Source organism: Malus sylvestris, chromosome 15 (assembly GCF_916048215.2).
Source record: "Malus sylvestris chromosome 15, drMalSylv7.2, whole genome shotgun sequence".
NCBI classification, from domain to species: Eukaryota; Viridiplantae; Streptophyta; class Magnoliopsida; order Rosales; family Rosaceae; genus Malus; species Malus sylvestris.
Window position 1 is genome coordinate 34,082,852 of NC_062274.1, and position 16,847 is coordinate 34,099,698.

Here is a 16,847-nt window from a genome sequence, read left to right on the forward strand (position 1 = left end):
AAGGCTTTGAGGGCAGTTTTGTCATCTACCTCAGCACAACGGGAATACTCATGGCTGAAGCGGCCAACATACATACGTAATGACTCGTCTGGCTTCTGGCGAATAGTGTACAAGTCATCCAGCAGAGTGCAAGCAATCAGTCTGGAAAATGTGTTGAGAAACAAACAGTTTCCTCAATTCCTCAAATGAGTCTACCGTCTCAGGTGGAAGACGACAATACCAGTTTAGAGCTCCACCAGAGAGGGTAGAGGGGAAAAGAAGACATCGCTCTTCGTCGGTGTGCATCCGGTATGCCATGGTAGACTAAAAAAGGTTAAGATGTTCAATCGGGTCCTCCTTTCCAGTATAGAGTTGCAAGCCAAGCTTCTGATTTGTCTTTGCTTGGAGGGGCTGTCGAGGATCCTCCTTGTAAGAGGGCCAGGCCTAGGTTGGTTCTAATCAAGTATCTCAGCTTGTCGTTCGGCCTTCAACTTGTTTACTTCATTAAGAAGTTGTAGGACAAGAGGGTCCTGAGTGGAGTCATGTACCATTAGAGCTTTCTTTCGTAAATCTCCATCTTGTCTTGGAAATATGAAGGTTTGATCAAGAGCATGTGATTTTTCCCTGGACTCGTCGTACTGACTTCCAAGGTATGTCTGTCGGAACATCTCTAAGTCCCTATACCTTCGCGTTTCTCTAGGACTTGTTGCCCCTTCCTCAAATTAGTAGCCGGCCTGGGACATAGAAGGGGACCGAGTCTTTCAGAGACCCTTGGGTCATTGATATTCGAGTTTACATGGATGGGATTGTCTCGACGTTGCTTTAGCAAATCTCGACAGTCGCGAAAGACGGCTTTCGATCCTTCCACTCCTTCTGTAAGGATGTGTCTTCCTCCATTTCTCTTACTTTGGTTCGAAGCAGCTAGGTTGAGAGAAGTCTTATGTTGATCAATGTTTTGATGATTAGCTCGCTCCTTATCAGGGATACCCATGTAGAAGGAAGGCGACCCTCCGTGTTGGGGGGCACCCAGATAATGGTTGATGTCCACAGGGGTAACGAGCTCGTGTGTTTGAGTACGCCTAGTTTCGTGGAGCGTCTCAAAGAGCTTCTCATACTGCTCATGGAAGACCTCATTCTTCATTGCTATCTTATTGTTCTGAGCTTCTAGCTCATCGACTTTAGCTTGAAGTGCAACCCTCTTTCCTTCCTTCTTTCGTTACCTCGCACCAAGTGCAAGAGGGGTGTCATTCTGCGTGCTGTGGTTTCCTTCGCTTCCTATGTTGGAGAGGGATTCCTGGTCAAAAGAGAGTGTACGAATGGTGGAAACCAGCTTAACAAAGCTGAAGATAGTGGGAATAAGTGTCATTCCCACAGACGGCGCCAAATGTTGATGCACAAAATCAGTAAGGATTTTGGTACAACAGAAAGTGTTAAGTTTGTAACCTTCGCTAGATTGCTCCAGTCACTAGTGTGGATAAGTATGTAAATGGATAGAGACATGGAAGTAAACACAAGATGTACTTGGTTCACCCAGATTGGCTACGTCCACGAAGTAGAGGAGTTCTCATTAATTGTGAAGGGTTTACACAAGTACATAGGTTCAAGCTCTCCTTTTGTGAGTACTAGTGAATGATTTAGTACAAATGACATTCAGAAATATTGTGAGAGAATGATCTCTATTTATAGAAAAGAGTTTCTAGTTTCATTCTGACATTGACACGTATCGTGTTGTTATTGGCTTCTGATGTTAACACGTGTCGCGCTATGATTGGCTTCTGTGTGATTGGCCTCCTGGTTGGAGGGAAACTCTTCTGGGTCCTTGACGGTATAACGTTGACCGGTGCTCAGTAATTTCGGGATTGGTCAAATATGGTACAAACACCTTATAACCACATAGATCATTTATCCGATTTGGCCTTATTTATATTTCTCAAAATTAAAGTTTGTGTGTATAAAAATCTATGGAGTTGGAGGAGGGAGGAATGTAAAGAGCTCGAAGGAGAACATGCAAGGGCACTCAGTGGAATATTCTTTATCTTCTTTATCTCTTTTTTGTGTTCTGACTAGGCATGCCATGGATATTCATGGATGAATTTATGAAATATTCCAGCATATACAAAATCTATAAAGTAATTAAATATTAATCTTTCAAAAGGGTATGATATTGAATACTAATCTATTTATTTATTTATTTTTATATGTAGTAAATATATTTATTATTCTTTATGAATATTGAATAGTAATCTGTTTATAGTGAATTGTCTTGTTAAAAGGGCATGATAGCTGTAGTGGTACTTTAGCATGCCCAAAGATACAAAGTGGACATAATTTGCATGAAAATGTGCATCGCCAGTGTTCATACCAGAAGCCAGAAGCCAGAAACAGATCAAAGGTGATAATGGGGTTATTTTTATTTAACCCTTGAAGATAAGGTAGGGTTGTTTGACAATTTTGGATAAGGATTTATATGGTATGGAGCACACCTTCATCATCATGTTTCGTGTTAATAATATAACGACATATGTAAGTTTCTTTTCCCATAATATTGTATTAACTTGAATTAACCGTGTATCTATGCCATGAAAACTGGAATTAACTTGACTCTTTTATGGTTTTGGAGGAGTTCCTCCTTAATAGTGATTGATTTACGGAACTTTATGCTTATGATTAAAATCATTCATATTATAAACACTTTGTAAAGATTATCTCTACAAAAAAAAAAAAAAATCAACAAAGTATAAGATCGTTTAGTGATTAAATGATATAAAATAAAATGGATGGATTCGATAAACGTATTAAGAACTGTTTATCTATCTGCTAAAGTTGCTGGTGTAAATTACTATCCTTTTTGTTGGCTAAAATATCCAGCTGTTTACAGATGAGTCTATTTTGAGGTACATAGTACAACGAGGCCCTTCATGCAGTCCTCACTCATGGCGCTTTAGTCTTTGAACAAAGATAAAGGCAAAAAGAAAAAATAAAAAGAAGCAAAGTTTAGCAAAAATGTTCTTGTTTGTTTAGTAAACACTACAATGTAGATGCCAAAGCATTCTTTCCATCTTTAAGAAATTAGAAAATAACAATTGGTACATTTTGCAACTGCTTTTAATTCCTTTATAATCTTTTCATGGCAACCTTTTGACGTCACTCTATACTTGGCGCCTGTATTATTAAAAGCTTTTATTGCAATCTGTCTTCGCTTTCCATTGCTTACAGATGCGATTTTTCTTATATATAGATAATGGATGTGCCATAATTGGCCCAAGATTGACAATGATTTCTAGAATGTGAGAACACTGAAAGGAATATTATGCACGAGTAAATGCTATATTGATGGTTTTTTTAGTTAAAATGGTCATTCAAATGACATAACTCTTAACATTGGTTCTTAAAATTTGAAATTAATAAAAATGGTCTCTGAATTTATCCATCATCAATCATTTTAGTTATTCCGTGAAAATTTTGTTAAATAAAGACTAAAATGACAAAAACTCCTTAATTTAATAAACGATGAGTCAAAATGATTTGTAAAAAAATAAGGGTAATTTTATTGCTAGTGCATGTTCTTAATGCTTATTTTTCTTGCTAGTGCCAGGGTATTTTTCTTGCACGAATGAAGCCAAGACCCTCACTCGGTGCATGTTTCTTTCCAGTGGCATCCAATCTGGTTTATCGAATCTTAGTGAATAATGCTACCAATAAGCGATTTGTTTCCTTATGAGTCTGCTTTAACCCTCGTGGTATTGATTTGTTGTATCTTGTTTGAGACTAAGGGCTGGTTTGGTGTTATTATGCTATGAAAAAAAGCTGCTTCTACTGTGCTGTGAGAATAAGCAGCTGTGAAATAAAATAGTAGAGTGTTTGGTAATTTTTTTTGTAAAAGTGCTTTTGGAAAAAAAAAAAAAAAGCAGTATGATAGTGTTTAGTAAACTTTTATGTAAAACAACTGTGATTGTGTGAAATGACCTTTTATAATACTAGATGTGTTATGATAAGCCACAACGTTGTTCGTTTTTTCATCACACCACCGTGAAACCCTCACAACTTCCACCATGAATATGCCGAAACCTAAGAACCAAACACCTAATGCAACTCAAACAATAAGATGACGACGATGACGCGAATAGCGACTCTGAACCTATTGCTGCTGCGTACAATTTCGTTCCTCTGTGCGCGAGTCCACCACCTACTCATGGGCCTTGGGCTTGCGGTCCAGAGCGACAGGGCATGGTGTAGTTAGGCGAGTGAGTCAACTCAACCGGAGAGTCCATTGTCTTCGGTGGAGAGGTCCCCGCTGAGAGGCTGTGCGTGAAGAAGCCGCCGAAGTACCCTCGCTGGGACGACCCTGACTACTGCAAGTGGAAGGATAAGGAACGAGAGATTTTAAACAACATTGAGCTCGCTTTTTAGTTGGCCAAGGAGATTCTGCACTCTGATAGGTATATGGATGGTGAGCAGCTAACGGAGGAAGATGAAAAGATTATGGTGGAAAGGCTTCTTGCTTATCATTCATACTTTGAGGATAAAATTGGCTGCAGAATTGATTCTATCATGCTCAATGATTGCACTTGTGGACCACCAGTCTTTCCTTCAGTAAGTTGCTCCCGACAGCTTTACCACCAATGGAATTGGGGGACTCGGACTCAACCCGAGCGACATCGGCGCTACATGCTTGCCGGAGGCAGCTCCTCTGAAATTTCTGGCCACGCCGTACATGTCGTCTGGCCACGACGTTATTCTTCCTCCTAAGAGGAATTAGGAGAAATAAGAAAGGAGAAAGGAGGGCAATATTGGCAACTTCCACAATAAGCCATTTTTTGAAGCTGTTTTTTGCAGCTTCCACTTTTTAGCTTTTTTTTCATCTGAAACTTTGAAAAAAAACTAATTTAGGGTGTTTACCAAACACCAAAAACTCTCCCAGCTGTTTTTAAAACACCTCAACCCCAAACCATACCTAAGTAGACCAAGCTCACGTTCCAATGTAAGTTCAAGATGTCTGGTGTGTTCGGCGAGCCTAGGCCGAATAAAGGTTTTAGGAAGTACATTCGAGGCCTCATTTTCCTCATTGTTGTCTTCCTTGACCATCCCTTCTGGAGGTCCAAAATTGGTACGCTTAGTAGTCATTGCGATAGCTGTCGCAGTTAATTTCTGGTTGCCAAGATTTATTTTCACCTTTTGGCATGCCGCAAATCTAGCGTGACGGAAGCAGGAAGATTATGTGCTAGTTCTACGCTATATGGCACATTTCCAGGTTGTAGATGTCTGATTTGTTGATGTTTTCCCCGTCATTGTTTTCTTCTTGATAGAGCGGGTTTCATGGTCATGGACTTCGTCATTTTTTAGCACTTGATCCCACTAGCGTGTCAAAATGATGATCTTAGAAATTATAAAGCCTGCGTAGTGTGCATGTCGAGTAACTACTGAGCTAACTACGTCGTTTGATTTATGTGGATGTTCTAACTCGTTACTGAGCTCGGTCAAGGCAACAAGATAAGTGTGGTGGTGTGGTGGCGAAACGTGCTGTTGACTTCTCCACCAAGCAATTGCGACCGAGGAAGGAACATTTTTAGGCTAGTATTTTAGAACATGAAGACAAGGTTATGCAATTCATTACTAAGTTCAAGATCTTCTACACCAGGTTTGGCAACTTCTACTGTATTTGTGAAAATATATGTACACCGAATCATTATGAGGTTGTAGGGAGAAAAATACTAAAAGAAAATAAGTGTATTCATTGTGAATGTTGTTCGGCCTATTAATGTCGAAATCTGAAGTGCACATGGCAGTAACCAATTATAGAACACCTCACTTTGCTAGAAAGTTGATGAAGTGAGCTTGTTCGGTGAAAAAATCAAATACCCTTTGCGAGTAACCAACCAAACTTGAAGTAGTGTTGTTAATCCAAACAAACGATACTTCTCAACCAACTGATTCTACACATCCAATGATGTTAATCCAAACTGATGTCACTAGTTACCAACACAATGCTATTTATCCAAAATGAATGTATGTTGACATGGGGCTATGACCATTAGTATTTTTCTCAAGGTATGATAAGGTTTCATGTAGAGCGAGGGTTTCGCGTAAAGCGTTAAGTTGAAGGTTCTCTGTACATTGCAGAACTACTTCTATTTATAAGGGTGAATTTTATGATGACCAAACTTGCTGAAGTAGAGTCCTGTTAGGGCTATGCCTCATCGGCAACTACCTAGATATCCTTGATGTTATTTCATCAATCCACTTGTACCGAAACGAAGTCTCTTTCTAGTCTCGGTCTCTTTGGCTTAAACTAGGATTATGAACCTAGTCTGTTTATGCATTTAATTCACTCCCCATCTGACCAACCATAAGTTTGGATTCTTGGAATGATTTGAATCTTATAAAAAACGTATCCTGACCTTAACAATTTCACTTCATTCAAGACTCAACCAAGCCACTGCTAAGTTTGATCCCTTAGTAATCCCAATTCCATTAGAACTCAATCAAATTGTCCATTCCTGTGCTGATAAAGTCACTTGACCTAAAAGATCACCATTGGGCCAAAAGTGCGTCCCTCCATTTTGATTTATTTCTTCTTGGCCCAAATCTAACATTTCAAGCCCCAAATAGCCACACAATGAACTAGTGATAGTACTGGGGTATTGAACTTGTCACACAAGTAAATCCAAATTAAAACCTCCCCTCACAAGTTAAAGAAAAAAAAAAGACCACTAGAGTCTACACTGTAGTGTTGGTAAAAGGGAAAAGGTACAAAGGAAAGGAGGGGCGCCCGGCCCTCCCCTCATTGGAAATAAGTCCAGGAGCGGCCATTCCGCCCCACTGGTTCCATTGGAAGTGATGCAAACCCGACTGGTTCTCCGGCTTCTCTGCTGCTGCGTAGGTTCTAATTTTTTTTTGAAATATCTAGGCCAAAACAACGTCGTGTTAATCTTGGTAAAAAAAATTAAAATAATTTAATATTCCCTGTCAACATGTAAACGTTAATGAATTGAAATGATTTCACATTCCACATAAAACAAACGAACCCAACCCAATAGGCCCAACAGAAGTCCTACATGTGTGGTTTTGATATTCGAACGGAACAGTCCCGGGTCCACAACACTGAAGAAAAACCCCCCAATCAAACGGCGACACCAATCAAAATCGAGCGCCAACGACCCGAATCATCTTCTTCCCAAAATGTAAGTAACGCAGGTCCACCAATTCAGACATAAATTATGAGTTGTTTTTGTTTTTGTTTTTTTTTTGTTGGGCTTTGTTTTTTTTTTTTTCTTCAAGTACAACCCTAGTTTATAATTTGATTTTTTTAATGTTATTTCGTAGCGTAGTCGATTTAGCTGAATGTGTGTGTGGAATTCTATGAAGGGTTACTAAAAGGATTAATCAAGTATTGGGCAAACGAGGGATCGGTTTGTGCTGCGCCAGACCACTTATCTGGGTCCAATCCAACTTCATCTTCGATTGGGCTTCACAAACCCTTCACTCATGGAGAATAGCGAAGTTCGACATGTGGACGAGATTCAAATACACAACATGCCCAACGAGGTGATAATCCATGACTAAAAGAGAAGTCTCGTTTCTTTATCATTGTTACTATTTAATTTTCAATTATCGTAGTTTATATTTTATTACAAGATTGTTGCTTGTATTTATTAGTTTTGACAATATAAGTATTGTGGATTCGGAATTGCTATTGGAATTCTTATCGATGTACCAAGAGTGGCAGGAGGATGATGCCCACAAGATGAGCAAAAGACAGGTTTGTTTTCACAAGATTACTACTGTCTTTGTTGAATATTGAATTTGTTATAAGAAACAACTCAAGTTTTTTAGGGTTCATATTTGCACTAACGATTTGTTTTTTTATTGTCATACAATTTATGACTTCGCCACTGCTTTTACTCATTTAATTTTCGCCTCTCCCTCTGTCAATTTCTGGCTTCGCCACTTGTGTTGTTTATACATACAACAAACATTTGGTCGCGCACCTTGGTCCCAAAACCTTGCGTGATGAACCATTCGTAAGTACACAGTAAATATAATGACTTCAATGTGCACAGACCATTTCAAATTCTTTTTGCATGACGAAAATCTTTACATGGGAAATTTTTTGTTGCGCGATGATTTGGCGCCAAAAAACTTCTTACCCGCGTTTACTTGAAGGACTTTGCGCGACAAAGGGTTTGATTCGTTGAGTAAAGATACCTTGTGCGAAAAAATCCTTCATTGCGTAAAGTTTTCAACATTTGCACGACGAATTCCTAATTTTGTTGCACGAACATACTTCAAGCGACAAAATTTTCGTCGTCGCGCAAAATATCATCTCGCAAGCTGTTTTTCCTACTAGTGAATATCATGTTTGAAATTCGATTAGTGTGTAAAATGTGGAGAAGTTACGGGACATGAACAATATCAAGGACAGTTGACGAAGTGTATATATTCCTGTATCCAAACCAAACGGCAAACACATCATAATTTTCGTTTCTTTACATAGCGATTTCTTACGCATGTATGGTCTCAATCTTTGAGATTGGAGATTGAACATGATGATGCAGCTTGCTTTCGTCGTCACAAATCACAATGTCATCGTAGGCCTATTCCACGTCCACAGAATCTGAAATTGGCCTAAAAACAACTCTACAACTCGAATGAAAAGATGTAGAAGATTATTTAATTCATTCAAGTTGGAGTGACAACTTATATATCTTGGAATGGATAAGTATCTTAGCTCGGCAATCAAATTTGGTAACCATGGATACACCATGCGTCCCACATGCATGCAAACTTATATTTGAAAAAAAAATATACATATACAAATTGACTGCACCTACACACAGTAGGGGTGGGTTCGGTTTAATTCGGTTCGGTTTTTTGCCAAAACCGAAACCAAACCGAAATTTCGGTTCGGTTCGGTTCATTTTTTTTTCGGTTTTTTTCGGTTCGGTTTTTTTCGGTTCGGTTTCGGTTCGGTTTCGGTTTTTTGTTTTTTTTTTCTTTCAAAAAATGAAAAACATTGAAATTTTAAATTTTAACGTATCCAACACAATCATAACACAAGCATTCTAACTATAATCAAAGACAATGAAAATAAACATTTAAAGTTGAACTAAAATCATCAATCAAGTCTTCCAAAGTCCAAACTAACAACATCACAACACAAAAATCGTACAAATGACTTAGAAAAGTTAAATTGTATGATGTTGTTCAAAGATCAGGGTTGTTTGCTTGTAACTGCATGTTGACAACTTGATTAGTAAAAGAAATGCGTGGGTGGATTTATTTAGTGTGTGTTGGATTCTTTTCCATCACAAATTCCCTAAGTAATCTACCCAAAATAAATGTTTATAGATTCTGTTACATGTTATATGAGAGTAGATTTGGAAAAGAAAGCTGAGACAAAAGTAGACAGTGCTATGGAGATAGATGTAGGTACTTCAGGATGAGGTTTGGCTCCGGAACCTTATATGGGGGATAAATAATAGGTTAGGGTTTAAAGTTTTTATAGGACTTTTTTTAATATTTTGAGCTTAAAGTTTGGCAACACATTGGGTTTAGCATATTTTAACTTACAAATTGGGTTTAGAAAATAATATCCAAAACAAATAATTAAATAAAAAAATTAATTTAATTAATTCGGTTCGGTTCGGTTTGGTTCGGTTTCTAGATCACTAAAACCGAACCGAACCAAAAGAATTCGGTTCGGTTCGGTTTTTTCAATTCGGTTCGATTTTTTTGTTCGGTTCGGTTTTTTCGGTTTCGGTTCGATTTGGTTTTCGGTTTTTTTCGGTTTTCGGTTTTTTGAACCCACCCCTAACACACAGATCCACCGCGTACGGCACCACCCTCCATTAACTTGTTACTTCAGAATCTCACGTAATTCCTTGAAATTTTCAGACTCCCCCAAAATTTTCCCTCAACCCCGTTAATGCCAATCTTGTCCTCAAGCTTTCACATTGTTGTTTCAAAATTTGGCAATTTGGTTTCTCACCGCCTTTGGACTTGGTTGTTTTTATATGGACTTAACTTAGTTACACAGTCTTCATATCAATAGAGACGCGAATATTTCAACTATGGTAGAGTTCCATGGAGAAGTTGATACTGTAAGGGTTGGGGTAGTTGTAGAAGATGAGGAAGCATCTGAAGATCACATCAGCTACGAAGAGCTCAAGAAGCGAATGTGGAAGGATCGTATTTGCTTACAAAATCTCAAAGAGAGTGGAAAAATCATTGAGGACGAAGAAGACCGTGAAGATGAAGAAGAACCTGCAGAGTCGTTGGCAAAGCAAGAAGCGTCTCGTCGAAAGAAAATGGCAAGATCCCAAGATTCGATACTGAAATACATGGTGAAAATCATGGAGATATGCAAAGCAAAGGGCTTTGTGTATGGGATTGTGCCTGAGAAGGGAAAGCCAATGACGGGCTTCTCTTATAGCTTAAGAGAGTGGTGGAAAGACAAAGTGAGATTTGACCAAAACGCCCCCATTGCAATACCCGAGCATCTGCCAGCTCTGATTTTTGAACAAGGTGAGTTGGATCATGGTTCTTATGCTCATTTGCTTCATGAACTGCAAGACACTACTTTGGGGTCTCTTCTTTCTGCTCTGATGCAGCACTGCATGCCGCCACAGCGGAGGTTCCCTCTGGAGAAGGGTTTGGCTCCCCCTTGGTGGCCCACGGGGGAGGAGATGTGGTGGGGGGACCAAGGGCTTTCTGTAGAGCATGTCGCTCCTCCTTATCTTAAAAAGGCATGGAATGTAAATGCCTTGGCTGCTGTGATCAAACACATGGCCCCTAATTCGGATAAAGTGAGAAAGCTTGTGAGGCAAAGCAAGTGTTTGCAAGATAAGATGACTGCTAAGGAGACTGCTATTTTGTCCAAAGTGGTTAACCAAGAAGAATTGCTTATACAAATTACTGAGAAATGCCTCAAAATCTTTGATCACTCAAATAAAAAGGCTAGGAATATGAAGTGGCCTGCTACTGCTAGCAATGAAAAGGGGAAGTCGATGAGTACTGATTTGGGATTAGGGTTTGTGGATAAGAAATCAAGGGCAGACCATGATCAAGATCAAGATCAAACAGTGTGTTTATGAGCAAAATAATGTTTCTGATTTGTTGGCGAAGGGAACATCATGTGCTTTATTAGATGATTGTCCCTCAAATGATAGTGGTGTTGTCAGTGTAGTGGATTGGATCGATATGGAGCTAGATAAGGTCAATCAGATTGATCACAACAATGGTGCACTTGTAATCAATGAGCAAGTTGGTGGGGAGGTGTCTGGTACTAAAGTGGGAGACTATGGATCAGCAAGCTATTGGGGAAGTGGTATTTATGATGATGATGATCTAGCTATGGATGGAGCATTTGAGATCCGAAGGGGAAACATGGATTCAAATCTTTCTTCTGAAGAGATGTTACATAACGACCACGATTCAACTTCTATTTGGGATTTGGGATATGAGTAATTAGTGAAAGCAGTGCTATTGGAACTATTTATCACAATCAGGAAGTAGCTAGCTAGCTAAATTACTCTTCTACTTTAATGTTCATATCGTTGTTGTTATAAACGTATCAATAAAACGATCTGTACCAAAAGCTAACAAGACTAATACTTAATTTCTCCATTTATTAGTGTCATCCTTGCACAAGAGCCACACTAATCTTCTTTGTATGGTTTAAATTTTATCCGATGTCCCCAGAGAGACAGAAAACCATATGAGAAAATTATGCAGCTAAACGAAAACTTTATCTCACCCACACATGCATGCATGCCTGTACATATTGCATTTTTGGGCGATGAAAACTTCGTTGTGCTAAATTAATAGGGCAAAGTTTGAGACGCAAGGGTTTGTGGGAAAAATATTTACAGTTCGTCATGCAAGGAAGTCTACAAGACAAAATACAGGTAAGAAATGCGAAGAAAGAATTCGTCACGCGAAAGTTTCGGGAGAAAACTTTATCGTTGCGCAAACATTGAGGCAACGAAATGTTTGCATTGCAAAGATCTACAGGTGACGAAAACGTTTCGTCTAAAAAAACTTTACAGTACGAACAGGCTGTCCCTGAGATTTTGGGGCCCTATGCGAGACTCCAAAGGAGGCTTTTAAAAAGTATAGAATTTTGGTTGATACGTTTTTTTTTTTTTTTACATTTTAATTTTTATTATTATGTATAAATTGAGGTAAAAAATAAAAAAAAAGATTGGTGTTGTGGTTAGGTACCTACTTGCATCCCTATGTTTTTGGGTTTGAAATTCCTTATTTTTGCATACCCAAAAAAAAAACCCCTTAGAGGGTCTAACATTTTGGTTGCTATGTTTTCTTTTACATTTTAATTATGATTGTATATAATTGAGATAAGAATATGGTGGCTAGATATCTATTTACATCCCTATATTTTTGGGTTTGAAACACCATACTTTAAATAACAAAAGAAAATTAAAATCAAACACAACTCATGCTTTTAAATACCAAAAAAATTGAAATAAAACACAAAAGAAACGCCATGCTTCAAATAACAATAAAATAAAACACAACTCATGCTTTTAAAACACAAAAGAAATGAAAATAAAACACACAAAAAAGCCTCTGGATATAGTCGAACCTAGTTCATTATCCATGAATAAGACGCGGAAGATAACTACACCGCGAGAAGAATTTGGTATATCATTTCAAATATAAATATATATACTATCTATACAGGCAAAATTAAATCATGATCGGGGGCCTTCCGAATTAGGGGCCCTGTGCGGAGACACCACTTGCACACCCTCAGGGCCGGCTCTGAGTACGAAATATGTTCGTGCATTAAACATTTGCACAACAAAATATTTCATCACATGTTTGATTTCCGAAATTGTTTTTATTTTTTTATTTGCATTTTATGTTGCAAAAAATAGCAGAAGTTAAACTTACAATACTAAGTTTGACGCTAAATAGCTATGTTTAGTGTTAAATTAGTATTAAGAAAACTTTGCTTCCAACAACCTAGCTATGTTCAATGCTAAATTAGCCAAATGAACAATTGCTAGATAAACGTAGCCCAAATGGAGGGAGAAAATAGCAAAAGTCAAACTTAAAATACTATTAAAACTGACTTTTGCTTTTGCGTTCTCTTTCCTCTCGACCCTTCCTATCTACGATGCTCGCCTATCTGCAGGTTGCGCTATTTCAATATGGCAGCAAAGATTTGAAGAGTTCTTGGGCGACCACCTATTCAGTATTGATTTTCGCCCTAGAGATGAATAATTGATGGAAAAATGAAGGTTACTTTAGCAAATGATGGGCATAGGTGGTGAGATTTGACAGAGAAAATAAGGGAGAGTTGTGATGAAATTGGGCGGAGAAAAAAATGGGGAGGGGAAAGAGAGTAAAATAATTGCCTCTAGAGAGAGACTATGTTGAGAAAATTAGAGTATACAAGTATTGGAGAGACAAAACAAGTAAACAAATTACTTGTATTACACTCACAAATTTTACAACACACAAACTCTCAAAGACACAATTTAAAAGATATGACACTCTCTGACTTTCTAGAGACAAACTTTGGAACACTCACACTCCTCACAAAAACCTTATATCTCACTCTCACATTTAGAATAGAACTCACTTCTTGGTTGTTTCAAATAGGGTGGATGTCTTCTCCTTTTCTTGGCATGGATGAAACTTTGGAGAAGCATGGAAACACAACGCTAGAAATATCTAGCTAGTTCCACTAACTTCCTTTGCTAAAATTGTATAGAAATTTTTCATGTTGAATCTGCATCCATGCATGCATATGAAAGAATCTTCTAACATTTATCTAGAGAACACAAAAAGATTTTTATAAGGGGCTGGGCTTAATTGGTTGGTGTTGATCTTTAACACTCCCCCTCAATGCCAACTCATTATTTTCACGATGCTGAGTTGACGACGAAACATTTTGAACTTGCCAGTATTCAAACCTTTTGTGAACAAGTCCACAACTTGATCATCTGGTTTATTCTGCGCATCTCAATTTCTTCTTGTAGAACCTTCTATGTGATAAAATGGTAGTGTATCTCCACATGCTTAGTTCTCGCATGAAAAACTGGATAACCCGTGAAACGAACAGCCAATTGATTGTTGTAGTATATATGACATTGAATAATCTACTAGTTGTTGTAGATAATTCATTAACTGTACCAACCATGGAATCTTTTGAGCTTCCATTGATGTTGCCCTATACTTTGCTTCTGTAGTTGACAAAGATTTCGTTGGTAGTCTCTTACTGCATCATGAAACTACTTAAGAACAAATTCTGAAGCCATACCAATGGTTGATCGTCTGGTGCCATGATCTCCTGCAAAATCTACGTCACAATAGTCAACCATCTTACAACCTTCACCTCTTGTACAAGAGATCACATTCAGTTGTACTCTTTACATATCTCAATATTCGCCGAATTACTTCTAGATGAGGCTTCTTTGAATTTTACATGTATCGACTCATCACACCAACTATGTAAGAACTTTCAGGTCAAGTCAGAGCCAAGTAGGTCAAACTACCTACCAATTGTAGATACATTGTTGCATCTTCTAAGCTTGTCTTCATGTGCGCACATCTTGGTATTGGGTTCCTTATGTGTTAATATTGGCTTGCATTCAAGCATCCTAAATTTCCGTGACAAATATTTACATATTCCAGTTGACACGGAAATATCCCTTCTTGTGTGTGATCGACCTCTAGCCCAAGTGTGTTTACGCTGATCAAGTTATTTCATTTGGAAGCCAACTGAAAAATTCTCCTTTGTTCGATGAATTTATATTATCATCACCAGTGATGATTAGGTCATCCACACCAGTACGACAACTAATTTTCCTCCATTAGCTTTGACAAATAAACTGGAGTCTGCAAGTGCCACAGAATAATCACTTTTAGAGAGAAATTCTAGAATCTTTCTATAACATGCTCATGGTGCTTGTTTTAGACTGTAGAGCTATTTCCTTAGCTTGCACACGTGTTCATGACGAGTCTTGGTCTCTAATCCTCTTGGTTGACTCATGTAGTGTGGGAGTATAAAAAAGCAATTGATGTGGCAACCGATAATTGGTTATTCCTAGCAACCCAATTTTGAGTCATCAACAACAAAGGACAAGTCAGAATAACTGTCAAACGAGTGCTTGATCTAATAATGGATTAGGAAGGTTCATTATGTTGAAGTATGCTTGAAAAGGAATTGACATGATAACACGTAATTGGTTATTTGTGGAAACCCATTATTGAGTCATCGACAACAAAGGGCAAGTGAGAACATCCGTCAATGGAGCGTGTAACATAATAGCAGATTAGGAAAGATCTATTATTGATAAGGATGAGTCCAAGGAATAACTTAAGTAGTAGGGACGAGATTGCCAAGATGTCTCAATCCTGAGATATGTATAGTCTTAAATTATGGAAATGACTATTGAACATCCACAAACACTGGATTATATCGTATTCAGTAGTATGTCTCAAACTAGTATGCAATTACATAGAATAGACATAAAGGTGCTCGTCTTTAAGATCGAGCTCATAGAACATTCATCAACTATAGAAGTGTACGAATAGAAGATTACTTAGTTGTCAATCGTACCACACTTCTAAGTTATGAATGCAACTAGTTTTAGACCTGAGGCATCACTTTTATCTGGTGTTGATGAATGTGATCTTTGATCTAGCCTCAGAGCTCTCAAACAATAGCAGAGCCCTGTTGTGTAAGGTTCAAGATCATATGCATCAATATAGAGATACATGAATACACAAAAAGGAATAGAGCAAATGCAGAAGGATTGGTTGTACCCTTACCATTGCGGGCCTAAATTAGATTAGTAAATAAAGGCACTTCACGCACGTCGAGCAATTTATGTGTCTCCTCATTTCAATGATTCTTTTGTCACCTTCTAGGTAATTATGAAGGTTGATATTTTAGGAGCCCCTTTATGATTGGTTGTACCCTTACCATTGCGGGCCTAAATTAGATTAGTAAATAAAGGCACTTCGCGCACTTTGAGCAGTTTATGTGTCTCCTCATTTCAATGATTCTTTTGTCACCTTCTAGGTAATTATGAAGGTTGATATTTTAGGAGCCCCTTTATGATCTATCTCCAAAAGTCTTTAGCCAAAACAACATACATGAGATTCAGTAGGGCGATCATATTCATGCATAAAGTTTAACAAATCTTCCATGCTCTAAAGTATATGATCGGAAAAAGAAGATAAAGGAATCGAATTGCATTGTAATCATAACTAAGGTTCCAAATATTGTTGTATGAATTCAAACATATTCTGACTAATCTGGGCAGCCGAAAGGCATTTCTAGATGTTACTGTTTGGTTTATGGTTAATCCTACTAAGTTGAGTTAGAATGGCTTTTTTGTTGTTGTTGTCAAACAATAGATTTTGTTAGATTGGATGTTAGATTAGCCACGAACTGGGTTCGAACCCACACCGTCATACCAACACCTTTCCATCACTGTGATAAATGGCCAATTGCGAATTAGAGTGGTTTCTAATTATGTAAAATTACATTAATTTGATTAATTAAATTATCCACTGGCAGCTTTTGAACCTACAAGGTTGTACAACAATAGAATGATATCGAAGGATAAAATTGGTGAAGGTTGAATTAAATATAAATAGTTTATTTTAAATAATTTATTTTTTATTAATTGGTTTGGGCTTTTCTATTTATTGTTGGTTAATAAGCTAAAATAAAATACAGAAGCCTTGTTTGAAAGGAAAGACCAAATTAATTAAATAAATAAAATAAAGAGCCAACCGGTCCAAAGCGCAGTTGAAAAGGGAAAGGTGCGGCAAGCCTAAGCAAGGGTTCCCTAGGCCTTACAACACATGTGTGGAAAAAGGGAATT

General features: G+C 37.9%; 1 protein-coding gene and 1 non-coding gene across 2 annotated transcripts; one reads left to right on the plus strand and one right to left on the minus strand.

Annotated features, from left to right (window-relative positions):
* The first annotated feature begins 10,049 nt into the window (after positions 1–10,049).
* On the plus strand, positions 10,050–11,445 carry LOC126604243 (putative ETHYLENE INSENSITIVE 3-like 4 protein). Its single transcript, XM_050271402.1, has 2 exons — positions 10,050–11,060; positions 11,104–11,445. Exons 1-2 carry the CDS (start codon positions 10,050–10,052, stop codon positions 11,443–11,445), a joined length of 1,353 nt encoding a protein of 450 aa, XP_050127359.1.
* Positions 11,446–11,582: 137 nt separating this feature from the next.
* LOC126606072 (U6 spliceosomal RNA) lies at positions 11,583–11,685 on the minus strand. Its single transcript, XR_007617109.1, has one exon. It is a non-coding gene; the product is annotated as a U6 spliceosomal RNA (small nuclear RNA).
* Positions 11,686–16,847: the final 5,162 nt, after the last annotated feature.

What these genes read in the sequence shown, in the direction of transcription:
- LOC126604243 (XM_050271402.1), top strand. Translation starts at nt 10,050, where the DNA reads ATGGTAGAGTTCCATGGAGAAGTTGATACTGTAAGGGTTGGGGTAGTT. An exon ending in ATCAAGATCAAGATCAAACA is followed by an intron (nt 11,061 to 11,103) that starts GTGTGTTTATGA and finishes TTGTTGGCGAAG; the next exon opens with GGAACATCATGTGCTTTATT.